Here is a 17,372-nt window from a genome sequence, read left to right on the forward strand (position 1 = left end):
CCCGTTTCAATACTTTCAATTCAATGATTTTTCAAAACAGCTGAAAATTCCATTATAAAGACTCGATTCCTCAACACACGAAGCTGTCGAAATAATACGGGGTCCGACCGAATAACACGTAAAAGCGGGCACGACGTGATTTCTTATGTAAAAATAAGAAAACAATATAGAATACAATTTTTTCACCTTCGACTTAGTTTTCGAGAAAGTCGAGTTTGAAAATTTATCGAGTATATTTGAACATGACTAATTTCGCAATGGACAGGACTAAATAATCGTCAGGAGATCATTCTATGCGTGAAAAATAAGTCGAAAATGTAGAATAAGATTTTTTCACAAGACACTGTGTTTCCGAAAAAAAAGAATTTGAAAATTTATCATACGCGTGTACTAGGCTGATTCTTAACTAGACACGTCCAAATTCTACTTTCTTGAAAATGAAGTCTTAAAAGAAACAATTTTATTCTACATTTTTGACTTATTTACACAGAACGGCCTCCTGTCGATTATGTATCTAGCCCCGTTCAGTTCGAAATTAACCATGTTCAAGTATACTTAATAAATTTTCAAATTCGACTTTGTCGAAAACTAAGCCGAGAATAAAAAAATGTTGTTCTATATTTTGCTTTATTTTTACACAAGGAATTATACGCCTGCTTTTACATGTTATTCGGTCGAATCCTGTATATATTCTGGCTCATTCTGAGTACTCGGACAGCTCTGATTTCCCAAGTTAGTTCGATCATGTTCATCGGGAAAGCAAATTCAACGATCCCATTCTCTTACGTCACGATTACGATCGATTCCCTCGTTGTAGTTTCCAGGAACGTTTAACCGCTTTTTTCAGTTAGCCCTGCCAAGGCATGATTAGCGTCTATTTTGGCAGTTTCAACGCGACGGAAACGAATTATTGTTGTCGGCCGGTGGTCGCGTTGGTAACGCTTCAACGTAGCCGTTCTCGCGATTTTTGATTCTCGTCGCTATGAAAATACGAATCAAACGGAAGTGCAAAGGTCTCGTGAAAACACCCTATAGTACCTATCATCTGCAATCTATGTTCTACACCTCACTTTTTTTCAGTTAATTTTTTTGTTCTCGATTAACGCGTGGGGGTAGCCATGAATTTAGCCTTAGGGAAATTCTAGCAGACTGAACAATAGGTATTTATTATTTATAATTTATATTATGTAATCCTCTATAACCGGATAAAATTATGGTTAACTATTATTTCTAACTCTTTTGACAAGAATAGCAATAATATAATATGTATGTACTATTGTTAAAGATATCATATCATATCATCATATGTATGTATATATGTTTATAGTACTGATATCTTTAAGAATAATTCGAAATTACGCATTTTGAAGATTATAACGCGCTCCCACTATAGCTGTGTCGTTTTTTATTCAAGTTATTTTTCTGACTTTCTACTTTCACAGTAGAATTGTTCTGAGAATTGTTAGATCAGAAAGTATCACGTATATTTCTATCTTCTTCCTTAACATAGTATATCGTAATATGTAATAAGAATATGAAATAATTAGACCGTGGATGTTTATGTAAATCTCACACTCTTACCAAACAAAGAAGAATAATAACAAAAAACTGCAAGTTAAAAATTATAACCAGTAAGTGTTTTGCTTTGCACATTTTCTATTATATTTATATCTTATTTTGTATCTTATACACTTTTGTCATTTTTCAATATTTGATAAATGCATTAACTCCAGACATACTCGTAGTTGGGAATTTTGGATATTTTATAAAAAGCAAAGATGGTTGTTGCTGTTTCTGAAACGTTATATTTCTTCATTGGTAAGAGATCGTTAATCGATTCCATTTTTATCTTTGTTACAAAAAGGTAGATTCCAATGGTTCTCGGAGCAAATAGTACAAACTTTATTAACCAACTCACAAAATCACTGACTCTGTAAATTGTAAACGGCGAAACATTGTTTATTATCGATGAAGATAACCACCTGATAACGGCGTAAGGCGTAAATTGCTTATTATGTATTAGATAATATAAAGAATGAAATATGTAATATATATTCGGTCAAGTAGTCGCAGTTATTTTTATTTATTGCATCTATTCTCGTATCTAAATCGAATAAAGTAGGCTGGACCGATATCGATCAGATTTCTCTTACTCTTTATTATTTATTGATCAGATTACTCTTTTTCTGCGTTTTAATGAAAGGAGACGCCAATTTAAAATCGTATCTCTACATAAAATTTCCATCTCGAAATTAACATCTCGTGTTAGCACTAAAGAGCCATCGTATATAATATGCTTGCTTTATGTTGATAATAATAAACTTGGTAAAGAGAATTTACATCGATTTGATATACATTACAGCTCGTATGATCGTTTAACAACATGACGTGGATAGCGTAGCAAAAAGTATAATATATACGATACTATACGATACGATACGATACGATACGATACGATACGATACGATACGATATGATGCGCAATTTTGAAATCGGATGAAATCGAGCGAGACGATCTGTGAACTACACGATACGATACGATACACTATACGATACGATACGATACACTATACGATACGATACGATACACTATACGATACGATACGATACACTATACGATACGATACGATACACTATACGATACGATACGATACACTATACGATACGATACGATACACTATACGATACGATACGATACACTATACGATACGATACGATACACTATACGATACGATACGATACACTATACGATACGATACGATACACTATACGATACGATACGATACACTATACGATACGATACGATACAATACGATACGATACAATACGATACAGTATGATGCGCAATTTTGAAATCGGATGAAATCGAGCGAGACGATCTGTGACGGCTTGATGCCTGAGGTCACAGACATACGGACGGGACCTCAATGTTTAATGCGCTAGGCGGGTAATTCGGATAATTCAGCCGGAGATCGTATTGAAAATAGCACGACCGAGATTATTTGATTGGTCGAAACGAGAAAGCAGCACGAGACAATTTCCTGCTATCGACCGATTACGGAATGAAGTGGTTGATACGCGAATCGTATTAAATATTAAATTTTCGTTTCATACTTGGTTTCTCTTTTACAAGCATGTTCATTGTCTTTTTTTCACATTTCTTGATTGTAGTATATATATATACGTACAGTGACTTTCTATGAATGCATATATAATACTGTGTGATAATGTATACTTTATAAATTATTTTGAAATTTAATTAGCCCTGCAACGAGACTCGACTATCAAGAGTGTATTGGTAAAGTTTGAAACGAATTTGAAAATTTATATAAAAGTTACAAGATATTAGTGCAAGCATATGTTTTTTAAACATCACTAAAGTATCAGGGACAATTATTTATTATATTAGTATCTAAGCTACAATATATGCTAAGATACAATATCACCTGATATTGATATCTTGCTTTACGGCACTGTTACTATTCATAGCGAAAAATGCTTCAGGTAAAAATGAAATGGCTTGAAAGGAAACACATACAAAAATAGTGCCTTACATCTTTCCTTGTCTTTCATACTACAGTTTTTACAAAATAAAAATTTATCTACCGAATTAATAGCTTCACTAATCTCAAATTTTTATTTTCAATAATCTATTCTTTAACTCCTATTTACTTTTAAGTTTTAATTTATAAAAACAAAAAGCAATACATCTACGAAAATCTTCTATATGTATATGGACATACTTATCACACAATACTTTGCACTTATACTTTCAATGCTAATCTAGCTACTGAAATCCACTATTTTCTTTTGACAATCTACCGAATTCTTTGAAATAAGTTATTTCAAGTAACAGTTGAATTTTATTACGCGCGAAAAAAGAAAGAAAGAAAGTAAATAAGAAGGGGAGGAAGAAAGGAAGAAAGAAAGAAAAGAAGAAAGAAAGAAAGAAAAAAAGGCGGGCATATCGCGCGCTCATGGGTATACGTATAGCATATGTATGTATAGCACATACATACATACGTAGGCGATGGAGAACGAACTGTTGAAAGTAAAGGTGGTATTGTGGTGTTGTGAAAGGTGCCTCGATCGAAAGCAATGGTTCCCACCGGAAGAACCGCAGTCCTGCAACAGAAAGCCGGGTATCTATCGGTCCAGAATCTGCTGCGATAAAGAGTACTGCAACAAGGATTTATATCCGGTGTTGCTATCTCCCGACTCGCCTGAATTATTCTCAGGTATTCTTTTCGCTGTTCTCGACCAGCGTAGACAACGTTCCACCTACGTGTTTTCTATTTTTTCCCCATTCTAATCTTTTGTTTCTTTTTTTGTTCCATGCCTTGTTTTATTATTATTAGGTTAACAGAAAATAAATAGCCAATGAAATGATTGTTTAGGTTTTCAAAAATCAATTGTTCTTTATAAAAAGTTTTCATAGAAATTTTATATTACGAGAAAGATTGGACTTTCGCAAAATTTTGCATTTAAGTAAATTCACGAGTCAAAGTTTTCCCGATGTGAATAATAATTTATACCAGCAGTTATCTTATAAAAACTAATAATTGAATTAAAATACGTACGAAACTATGATACACCTATTCTTACCTATTCTCTATGCTTATTCTCTATGCTTTGTGTACGCTATATACGTATACAATAATCCGCTTTTCACGGATTACCACATTTTGAAACAATGAATTCTGTCAATATACATATTCGTTCATTTGAGAACATCTGAATTTTACAAGATATGAATTGGTGTTTTATTAAACAAATAGTGCATCGTATACAATTGATGCTTTCTGTTCAAAGAGAAGAAGACCATCGTAATTAATTAAACATCTGGCATAGCGTAATCACATAAAGTACAATACTTTTTATGATCTGTCGCTAGTACCTAATCTTCTAGTCGACGTGATTTATGAAATTAATCGTTAATTCTACAACATAAACGTTTTCAAACAAAAAATGTTTGCGACTGATAAAGCTGTCGCGAATAATACTTCCGATTATCGATTATTAATTAAATAACGTGTTATACTATTATACCATCCAATGTTAAAGTTTACAATTATTTCTGAATAAACTATGATAATCGATAGATCAATAAGCTATATAATTTATTTGGATAAATTATTATCTAATGATAATGGTCGTAATTTTTTTTTGTTAAATTCTTATTCATTGATGAAGTATACAATTTTTTTTTTTTTGGATCAATTAATATGTAATAGTAAAGTTGAAAATCTTTTTAGATAAACTATTGCTCGATGATAATGTTTGAAATTTTCTTTAGATAAACTACTATATATATTGTCGAATAACATAGAATCTGTAATTCTTTTTGGATAAACTACGTATTATCCAATTTCTTTGATGCACTAATGTTATATACTTGTATCAAGTACTAGCAATATTTTGGATCATTCATGATTGTTTGCGCATTTCGCATTTCTGCCGAAGAAAACTCACATTAACAAGGTTCGTAAATATTTTCCGCGGCCACTGGATACGCTGTTAGTTACCATTTTCCGATATATTCCTGCTCACAAACGTTTCAATGCAAATTTTTCTAAACGCATGTTAGAAATGCGCCGTTAGTAGATATAGAAGAATATTGAATAAAATTTGTGTCTGAGAATTGAATTACAAAATAATAGAAAAAAAATTACTGAAAGATAAATAAAAAAAGATTACTTGAATTACAAAAATATCGATTGGCTATTTATTTTCTATTAATGTGATATTTTTTTTCATTTGTTTTATTCTTCGTCTTTTTTATTAACATATTTGTGCGACGATTTGCGAGGCGCATAACAATAATATTATGTGCATTTAGACGTGCGAAAAAGCCGTGTTCTGCTGCAAACGCAAGCAACACACTAATCCATCGGTGTATTCATCATCGTGTTGGTTAGGATTAGAACTTAGGAGACACGCGTAACTGGTATGCCCGGAGTTTTATAAATCGATTCTGGGACGAAATTGAAATGTTTACCCATAGGGTTTGTCACACTTTGCGACCGATGCGATTGATTCCGGAAAGAAAAAGAAATTGTGATTGCGATTGAAAACTATGTCGATCTTTGCGCCACTTTTTCAATACGATCCCAAGCAAAAGAAAACAAAGTTCTTCCAAGCAGTTCACTGTCACTATCGTGCTGTTGTTTGGTTGGATCGGAATGGAAGTTGTGCTCGTTAGAACAGATAGGAGGGAGAGTAACGATGATGGAACTTTATTGTTACGATTATATAACTGTTGTCGTGCAATCCCTGCTTTGAATAAAATTGGCTACTTGAGTTATGTATATGGATATATCTATACTTTATTACAATTTCATTGTATTTGTATAGTAAGTCAGAAAAATATTCACATATTGATATAGATTTGTCTTTTATGCTCTATATTTTATGTTGTTATGTTACAGCATAGTACAAAAATTAATGATAATTAAATATTTCTATATACTAAAAATACGAAATTTTTTATGTATTGCATACGCTTAATCGAATACTACCTACTACTCGCGCGAAATAATAACAAATCAATTATAAAAAGAAGTAGATGAATGAAGAGTTGATATTATTTTACGATAAGCATTGCACTGGTCTTAAGCGTCTCGTGGCAGCCGTATTGAAAAGACACAATAAATACATTTATGATATTCATTTTTGAACTATAGTAGGCGTTTAAAATTCTTGTAGCTTCGCATATGTACGTTGTGCATAGGGCCTTTAAGGTCGCTCCCTTATAAACAGAAGATAAGCGGTCGGCAACCAACACTAACACATCCGCTGCCACAAACGTACAACTATAGGCAGAAATACGCTGTGTACCAGCAGTTCTTCGCGAATATGTCGGAAATTAAACGAGTTCAGCCCTTATATGGGTAGGAAAAAGTTATTCAAAATATCAATTACAATTACTACAATATCTTAAAAAATCATCGAAATCGGAGTCCAGTTAGTCTTTCTACAGTTTTACTTTAACGATCTAACGATCCAATTCAGAATTATTCGAAGCAAGTTTGCTCTAAGCAGAGCTTTCTGCTATTATTACATTTGCTCTTTAATAATTAGAGAAAAAAGAAAAGCGAAAGCAAAATGGCAAAAACATAGATCAAAAGAAAACAGAAAACCTAAATAACAAATAAAATAAAAGAATGGAAAATAAAACAAAGGAAATAACAAACAAAATAAAAGAACACAACAACAACGAGTTCACAAAATTCATAGAGTCACTATCTGCATACGAGAACAACAACTACTCCCTATGGAAAGCCATAAAAGAAATTAAGAAGCCAATAAAACTAGTCCCAGCAATCAGAAAAGCAGATAACACATGGGCAAGAAGCAACGAAGAACAAGCTGAAGAATTTTCCAGCCACCTAAGCAACATATTTACACCACATAATATCAATAACAGCAACCACAATTGTCATACCGACGAAGATACGTTAACCACTAGTGCCTCAACTGACAAACACTACATCATACCTAAAACAACAGCACAAGAAATTGCAAAAAGTTAGAAACATAATCGAGAAAACAAAAAAACAATAAAGCACCAGGGATCGACCTAATCAATGGTAAAATCTTGAAAAACCTTCCTCCAAAAGCGATACGACTAATGACGATAATATTCAATGCAATACTAAGAATCCAATACTTTCCTAAACTATGGAAACTAGCCACAGATCATAATGTTACTTAAACCAGGCAAAGACCCACACCAAACAGCATCTTACAGACCAATATCACTACTTCCCGTGTTTTCCAAAATACTAGAAAAAATACTTTACGCCCGCTTAAAACCAATAATAGAGAAGGAAAAATTAATATCAGATCACCAATTTGGATTCAGAAACAAACACTCCACGATAGAGCAAATGTACAGACTCACTAATGAAATAATACTAGCATTAGAAAACAAACAATACTGCACAGCCCTCTTTATGGACATCGAGAAAACATTTGACAAAATAAACCACGAAAGCCTACTTCAATCAATCAGAAAACAATTCCCGGAGCAGATGTACCATTTAATAAAATCTTACTTAAGCAGCAGAACCCTCGTAATAAAAATCAAGGACACATACTCTGAAGTCAAAGACATCAAGGCAGGGGTATCGCAAGGAAGCGTCTTAGGACCAATACTATACACACTATACACGTTCAACATACCAACAACTACCAATAATAAAATACTGACATTTGCGGATGACACAGCTGTACTAGTCAGGCACACTGACCCTGCAACAGCAGTCACATTACTACAAGAACATATCACAAAAATAGAAAAGTGGCTTCAAGTTAAACAAATTAAAGCAACCCCCGATAAATGCAACCACATTACATTCACCCTGCGAAACCACATTACATTCACACTGCGAAAACAGATACCACCAAACATTATATTGAATGGCACGGATATAATACAAAGAAGACAAGTCAAATACCTAGGACCCCACTTAGATACACGATTCACATGGAAACAGCATATTAAATCAATAATAGACAGAATACAGATAGCAAGGAGACAAATGCATTGGTTAACAAGTCGAAAATTCAAACTAAGCATAGAAAACAAATTGAAAATATACAAAACCATCATAAAATCAATCTGGACGTACGGAGTACCACTATGGGGAATAGCAGCAATGAGCCATATAAGCAAAATAGAGACAATCCAAGCTAAAGCTTAGAACAATAGTAAACGCTCCATGGTGCGTTAGAAACGAGGACACTCGGAAAGACCTGGGAATACCAACGGTCAAAGAAGAAATTAGCAGATACGCAGGAAAATACACAGAAAGAATAGGAACACACCCAAACCGGCTAGCTGCGGAAACGATCAGCACCTCAAACATGGAAAGAAGACTAAAAAGGAAACACCCAGCAGATCTCATAAAGGGTATGACCTAACAAACACGAAGATGGTACCCCACTGGGGGTAGCCACCCACATGATAATCAAACAGCTAAAAAATTCTACCATGTCCAAATTGGACAAGTTGTGAATGTGAAATATTAAATGAAAAAAAAAAAAAATTTGCTCTTTGATATGTACTCCAATCTAACGTTTATCAGTAGCTGTTTAACGAATATTGTTTTCGATTATCATCATGTTATATAGAAAATAGCAAACGTTCTGACAATGAGAGGACGTATGAGAAAAAAGCATATTCCTTGCATTATACTAAATAATTTCAAGAAAAACTTGTAAAAAGAATCGAAATATCAACGAATCTGTAAAATGATGTTTCGACGCCTGCTACCACTGCAATGTCGTGATACCACTAGAGCGGAAGCGAAGGAAGCGTATTCGCGAGATTTAAAAATAGAGATTTCTGAATCGAGAAGAAACGAGCAGAACTTTTCAAACCAGCTAATACAGTTTTCGATTTTATTTCGTGACTAGATTATTTCCTTATAACATTCATTATAATTGCCATCTTTAATCGATTCAATTTTTAATCGCAAATGCGCACGAAACTGTCCCATTAAAAAATTCTATGGACCTTTTATTATTTCTTATTCTTTCGTTATTTTTCTCTTCTCGTTTTTATTACAGTACTCCACTTTAATCGGATCTTTAACCAGATAAATGGATGACCGGTTAAACCGGAAACATACAGTAATTATTATTTATCTGCTCTTAAATGAAAAGAATGAAAATAGTATGCATGTATATACAATGTTGTTTACCTGAACAAAAATGTGACTAGTTGAAGGTGCATATCCATTAAATCACCATCTAACCGGACATTTACTGTATTATGTTATATGCGTGAAAACCGTTTTTCACGGAAATATTTTTCCATTCGACCTCGATTCAACTCTACATAATACATATGAATATGACCATCTAAGCTCTATCTACTACCGATATGACGCTCGTCCACATCTTCTTCTTCTTATATTACAGTTAACCGCGGAAACAAGCTCAATAGCGAATTTCCTAACGAGATCATTAACTGCAATTCTTGCAGTCGTATGTATATACATAGCAAGTATCGTAATCATAAACGTAGTGCCCGTGTTTCTTTTCTCCTATTCTCTCACTTTCTCATTATTTCTTTCCCTATTTCTTCTTTTTCCTCTTCATCTATCCCGTATTTTGCGTCCGCTTTTTGCCCCTTTCCAATTCACCAACATACTTTCCTCCGCGAACACACATGTTTGGGATGTGCACCCGATTAAAATTTCGCCGCTCATAAATACCACTCTTCCTCTCTGGAACCACTCAAATCTCCCTTTTCTCGACTCTCGTGTTTCATATTTTACATTTGTTAACGCACCACTATTTTAGTTCAAATAGCGTGAGGCGTCCTCGTTATGTACTCATAGCTTAACATGAACATATTCCCCCTATCGCGGATCGAACTTTATACAGCTGGAGATCTGATATATCTTTCTTAACGTGATTCGTGTTACGTGAGCCATCGTACGTTATTTTAAAATCTTAGAAATGTTTGAAAGACTGTAAAGTTAAATCTTAAACAACTAAGATGGATGCAAGGATTGAATAAGATTGGCTATAATTAGTAAAACAAATACAGTATTACGAACAATGTTACAGAATAACCTAAACCAAATCTAATTAAAGCTATTTTAATCATCTATGACTCGACGATACCAATTAATAATTAAAATAATTAAAAATTTCCAATCTTCCTCCGTTTTATAATAGTTTCTTAGAAAGCCCAGAACTTAACGACTAACGACTAACGATGTATCATCTTCGACATTTTTTCTGTCAACTGTGTATATTTGTAGTTATATATCGAATCCAAGCCACCTTGTACATTATATATTCTTAGCCTTCGAATGGGATCGGCTGGGAATCAAACTTTTTACCTGAGTTAATTTCAGGGTCTCGAAAATAACAGCGAGACCGTTTCTGAAAGAAACTGTTCGAAGAGCAAAAGAACAGAGAGGAGCTCGATGTTTGGACAGTGACGTAAAATCTTCTCGGGTTTACGATTCCGTTCGTGTTACGCTTTCGCGTACATACACTCACAGTTTGTCTATTAAAACTAAAACAGGTGAGAGCTCGCAAAGCTATAGGAACGACGTGTTACACGCATCTAAATAGAGTATAGAATATGGAGCATAGAACAGATAATGTTGTTCTATGATGAGTTTGTTTCTTTCATGATCTTGGATGCTTCTCCACTGAGTATCTGTTACTTGTTCAGTTCGTTACTTGGTTTCTTTTTCGCCGGTATGGATATCCATTGGATTGGACATTGGAGAGATCTTTAACGGTCTTCAAATAAAAACAGATTATCCAAGTTAAGAGGCTTTTGTTAATACCTCGTAAAACGATTGATTAACGTAGGCTGTAGTAGTAATCTTATATCTGCTATATTTTATGATAATCCTCTAATCCTCGACAATGTTTAAATTTCGCAACGTTTAAGACACCCAGATAATACCGTTATAATATGCAAATTCTTAAAGAGAAAGTTCTTCTTCGCTGCGTACATGATATACAATAGGTACGTATCTACTGCCGTTCAAAAGTATTTGGGCACTTGCTTATTTTTGGCAGAATGTATTTTAGAATCACAAGAAAACGTACCTTGTGCATCGATAAATTGATAAAGAACTGCATTCTGTATCATTGTCATGATATGATAAAATTAATTTTGTTATAATATGAACAAGTTGTGGCACAATTTTTCAATAAAATTGATAATAAAACATTCTGGGGAAGTTATTTATCCTCTACAAATAGATTTTCTAAATCTATATTGTGATTAATTCAAACAATAACGTTTCAAATTTCAATATACTGTTGATCAATTTTTAAACAAGTAATTAGAATGTATTGTTTGTTGATCCTAAAAAAAAGATTATGAATATTGCTGTTAACTATTAGCTTCTGATTAAATTGTACATTTTCTAATATTCATGTACTGTTGTTAGAAATTAGCTAATGTGTCAGAATACTCAATGAACGTTAGTATGTAGTGATATGTATTGTATATATGTACATGTACAGTTAATTAATTTCTGTGAATTATCATCTAGTATAATTCATTCAGAGCAATTTGAATTTTCTGTTCTAAAAAATACAACTAATCATCGGAAATTGTTTCCTTCCATTTTTTTCACCCTCTTTTCCCGCTTTTATCTAACTTTCACTTTTCTAGTTTTTCCAATTTTTGCGTGACATATTCTCATACAGCTCGACTACCATTGTGACACGTTTCGCGCGTAATCGATTATCGATCGGGTACAAATCCTTTGGCGCTCGATTCAGGAAAATAAATTCAATCCCATTTCAAGAATGGATTCAGCGTAAAAAAACCATACAGATATGTGTCATATTTCACATACGGGGTCGAATGGAAGAAATATTTTATATGCTTGGATTGACCTTCTTACTCAAGCTATATTGTTTGTTTGAATAAATGGAATCAATTTCGTTGAATTTTGCGTAAATGATGCTTAATATTGCTTGAGAATATCAACATCGGTGACAGTGATTAGCGATTAGCGATGTATATATATTCCTATATTTTGCCTTGGGAAATTTGGTAAATAAAGCATATATAACAAACTTTTTCGTCCCAGATTCACATCGAAACACGAATAAATCAATAATAAATAAAGAAGAAGAACGTTAAGAAATTCAATAATTTGGAAAATGTTAAAAATTCGACATTTTTTTTGTTATTACATAATAATTTAATAATATAATATAATATAACATAGTATAATACAATACTTATTACGATACTAGCAATTTCTGATATATCATAGAATAATTAAAAAATAAATAATTCACATTCTTGTAGATCAGGATTTTAAGAATTTCAATTTAGTCACGTACTGCAACTTTTAGAGTTATCATCCCTTTAGTTTCATAGTTAATCAAGTTATAACTTCATTCAACGCAGCGATACATTTTCATAACTTAAAAAAATATAATCAGTCGTTGTCATAATAAATGTAGCACAGTTTTATGAAAACCGGCAGTGGTGAGTGGACTGATACCGCTTTAATTCCCAGTCCATCGTATTTAGAAGAATTTAATGCTAATATTTGTTTAGGAAAGGAGGAGATATAATCACGCCCTAAATTTGCGTAAATCGTACTAAACTGTTCAAAATTGTTAAAAATAAGAGAAAAAAGTAAAGCATAAACAAGCATAGAAAAAGATATCGTATGTAGCATGAAGGAACTTTCGAGATTTCGTACATGGTTTGGCTTGTAGAAATACCTACGTGCTCGCAAACGCGCGCATTCGAATTACAGCTCGTTGTGGATCATCTTGAGGCTTGTTTCGTAACGAGTAACGAGTTGCGATCTTCGTATGTACAATGTACACTCGCATATTTCGTTTGGATTTTTTGCCCCTTCTATATTTCGTGTTTTGCCTTTTTTCTGTGAAAATTTCAATTGATTTCGTTGAACTCCAGGTATGGACGACCTTGACTAACAACATATCACTGCATCTTTGATAGTGATGATGATGATAACGATCGTTTGCCTTCTAACTACCGCCGTTTTCTTTTTCTTTCTGGTTTCCTATTCTGTATACGTTTCTTTTTCTTTTGTTTTATTATTTTTTATCCTCATTTTGGTGTGTTGGAGAGTTTCGTTTTAATACATTGTGCCTGCTTTAATCCAGCTAGACTTTAACTTTGGCTCAACGACCGAAGAATTCTCTTCTCGATGAGATCTCGTCATTCTTCTGATTGTCAGATCAATTAACGTTATTAACGAACGAATAAATTCGAAACTCGCACAGACTAGACGCAGTTAAAAGAACAGCTAAAGCTAACAGCCAAATCGTACACAGAATTTTTAATCTTCGAAAGGTAAAATGGATGGTTATAGCTTTATGTTTTATCCACGTGCGAGGCGGGTACTGGGACCAAGCGGACTTCCAGCGAAACATCCTTTAATCGTCTAATTTAACCCACATGACATATGGCATATGTTCGTGAAATACTATATATTACATAGGTGTAAATTGTTTTTAGTTTTAGTCGATTACTTTCAAATCAGTCATTGATTTTTATGGATTTAAGTATTTGCGATATTCTACATATTAGGAACCAAAAATAACAGTTTTTACAATTTTACAAGGAAAGTCATTGAGAAAAAGTTAAACAAATTTTTTCTTCAACGGAAGACAGTGATCATGAAATTTTAAAGAAGCCTTTTTAAAAGATGAGAAAATATCGGTATTTAAATGTTATTGTATAAGTACGAATACTGATTAGAATTTGTTTGGTTACCGGTAATCATTATACATACATATGTACATAAATGATGGAAATTTTGTTTAGTTACTTTCAATCATCTATTAGTGTCTAATACTAATACGAGTATGTGGTAGAATCGATGACGGTAGATGATAGAGACTAGTTGAACAAAAAAATGTTTCGTCTTCTACAATGTCGATAATGGTTACTGGTAACAAAAAAAAAAAAAAAAAAAAAAAAAAAAAAAAAAAAAAAAAAAAAAAAAAAAAAAAAAAAAAAAAAAAAAAAAAAAAAAAAAAAAAAAAAAAAAAAAAAAAAAAAAAAAAAAAAAAAAAAAAAAAAAAAAAAAAAAAAAAAAAAAAAAAAAAAAAAAAAAAAAAAAAAAAAAAAAAAAAAAAAAAAAAAAAAAAAAAAAAAAAAAAAAAAAAAAAAAAAAAAAAAAAAAAAAAAAAAAAAAAAAAAAAAAAAAAAAAAAAAAAAAAAAAAAAAAAAAAAAAAAAAAAAAAAAAAAAAAAAAAAGTCATTATAGAAATTTACATTAAATCTTCGTTTCTCAATCGAGATAAGGTGTTTGATTTCAGGCGAACATTCGCGACTTTAAAATAAGCGGTACGCGGCTGGGTCCGTATGAACCCTATATCCGCCGTGCGAGGGTTAACTACTTTTATTCTATTCTTTACTTTTCTTTTTTCTTTTTTACTGTTTGCTCTGTGTACACCGGCCGGGAGAGAAATAACGGGATTTCAGGAACGACGATCTGCTACGACTGGCTACCCCCACTGTCAGGTATCACAAACGAGTGTTGAATTGCACGGTGTTGAACAGTTTGTTTCTTCTTCCCTTTTTCGATTTTTAACAACTCTACCGTTTACACTGTTACCTTCTTTCCGTTTTGAATTTCTTGTTTTTTTTCTTCCGCTAGTTTTTTCCCGCTGTTCCTTTTTCAGCGTTTGCTGAAGTTTGTTTAGCGAGCCCATTCGCGCCAGCATCCGCCTGTTTTAACAATGGTGCGAAATAATCAGCGACCGTACACCTCGAACGTGTCTTTTTCGCGAGACGGCGATCCCGTGGTACGCTGTACGCCGTACGCCGTACGTCGTACGCAATATATTATACGCTGTACATTGTACATTGTACAGATGCATATTTGTGACTCAAAGCCGGCTACGAATTTTATTCCGCTGTACGCTCGCTTTGCTCGTTTCGAAAAGATTCGCACGTATATGAGACAATCACGTTATCACGGAATGATGGAGTCTCGATCAAATATAAAAGGATACGAGCATAATTGCGGTAGAACGATGAAGCTTATGATACAGTTGTACTGCCTTTTACTCTTTTTATGTTCCCCTATTTCGATTATACAAGTAACAAAATATGTAATTCTATAAATAAGATATGACGGATACAAACGTCAGCTTTATAATTGCGTATTGTCTTTTAAAAGTTAATTCAGTCAATAATATTCTATCATACATAGCTACGATGATCAGAAAGAATAAGATCATTACAGATATCCATATCCTTGTAATTATGGTACATTTTGTCAAAAGTAAGCAAATGTGTGGATACTTTTGAATTTTTGAAGGTAGTGTATGCGAAATGTGAAATGTGAAGGGTTTATGGGTTATGGGGAACAAGGAATATCGTACCTGTCGTAATTAAAATAATTGATTTATCCTCATAGGTTATTATGAGTAAAACTCCATTTCATAAGAATTTTCTTTCAATATTATTTTTAATTATTTTTTCGATATTTTAACGATCCTATTGTAATGTTATTTCTAACCATTAGATACAAACAATAATTTTTCTTCTTTTCATCTGGTATTGGATGATAAAATATTTAGTTGGATCTGTTTGACTTTTAAAATATATCGAATTTTCAAATAAAAATTTATCCATAATAGCATTAAGATGATTTCCATTAGTGATAGCTTTCAAGAGTTAAACTAATAAATTTAAAAATTATTAAAACCTGTTCTTATATCTAAAATAATCCACAGTTATCTCTGATTATTTAATTTGATGAGTCTAAGATATCATTGTTAACTTCTGCAACTAGTATTTCGACGTGTTTTTATAAAACACGTTTCTCGAGTAACACGTTCGTTGCTTCGTTACGTCGCGTCGTTACGTTTCCAAACGCGAATTGATATTTTTAGATAATGATCTCATGGTTGTTGAAGGTTTCATGACTTCTTTGTTATGCAATCTTAAATCTTGGCTTATCAAATTGAATGAAATTATTATTATTAATTGCAAGAAATTCCTTCGTTTCTCCGTCGCTCATCTTTAATTTCTCAACTCACGATTTAATTTAATCTATTAACTGACTTGTCTCTGAAATAGCAGCTTCTGTAATTGTGAAAATAAGGCTTAATAGACGTAATAACAATTTTAGTTTCATTTATTTTAGCATTTTTGAATTAAATAAAATATAGTGGCTCATATACGAAAGTATTTTAACACTTGTAGAAACTTTTTATGGATATTGATATACATTTATAGTGAGTGTATTAAAAAACATTTTGAAATTTCATGAACATGATACTGATACATGACTAGCATAATTATATTGGTTCAATTTGAAATGGATTTAAAAGTGTAAATATATATAGAAGTTAAAAGTTTATTGCAATTTATTGCAACACTTCGCACGGATCGTCAAAGTATTTAAGCATTAAATTATTCATTACACGAATAAACCACGATACATATTTGGTGGAGCCGCGTTAAAGCACTGATTATATGTATATTTAAGACCATTATTTATGTTGTACTAATTTTTCGTTAACAGAAAGTTTTGGAATACTTTCGTGAACTATTCGTGGATGAACAATTCGAATGACGAATCAGCTCTACTTTTTCAGTTAATAGGTTAAAAATAAAGAAGGGAATGGGAATTAAAATAAAATGAAAATGATAAAAAGAGAAAACGTATCTTATGTTATTTTATCGTTCTACCATCGCGTCGCGTCGCACCGCGGTAAATACTACTCGCGAGAGTCGCGTTCTCCCTTGAGAGTAACGTACATATACATATACATATACACATACATATGTGTGTATCCTCCTTAACATTGCCCTTGATATTTCTCACGGAGTAACGTCAAGTGTCCCAAGCCGTGATCCAAAAGCACGATTA

The 17,372-nt window shown here is 32.6% G+C and overlaps 1 protein-coding gene across 5 annotated transcripts in view; it reads left to right on the forward strand.

Annotated features, from left to right (window-relative positions):
• Nucleotides 1-17,372, forward strand: part of LOC100740693 (TGF-beta receptor type-1) — a 70,057-nt gene that overhangs the window by 22,948 nt on the left and 29,737 nt on the right. The window contains exons 1-3 of one of the 5 annotated variants that reach the window (XM_033324832.1): nucleotides 3,982-3,998; nucleotides 4,081-4,238; nucleotides 14,972-15,010. The exons of 3 other annotated variants lie outside the window; for them this stretch is intronic. In XM_033324832.1, coding sequence (XP_033180723.1) covers nucleotides 3,997-3,998; nucleotides 4,081-4,238; nucleotides 14,972-15,010 — 199 coding nt within the window. In that variant the 5' untranslated portion in view covers nucleotides 3,982-3,996. Of the gene's footprint in view, nucleotides 1-3,981; nucleotides 3,999-4,080; nucleotides 4,239-14,971; nucleotides 15,011-17,372 lie in introns of those variants that run through there. One more of the 5 variants, XM_033324831.1, reaches the window with a different exon arrangement.

Source organism: Bombus impatiens, unplaced genomic scaffold (genome assembly GCF_000188095.3).
Source record: "Bombus impatiens unplaced genomic scaffold, BIMP_2.2 scf_0075, whole genome shotgun sequence".
Classification (NCBI taxonomy): domain Eukaryota; kingdom Metazoa; phylum Arthropoda; class Insecta; order Hymenoptera; family Apidae; genus Bombus; species Bombus impatiens.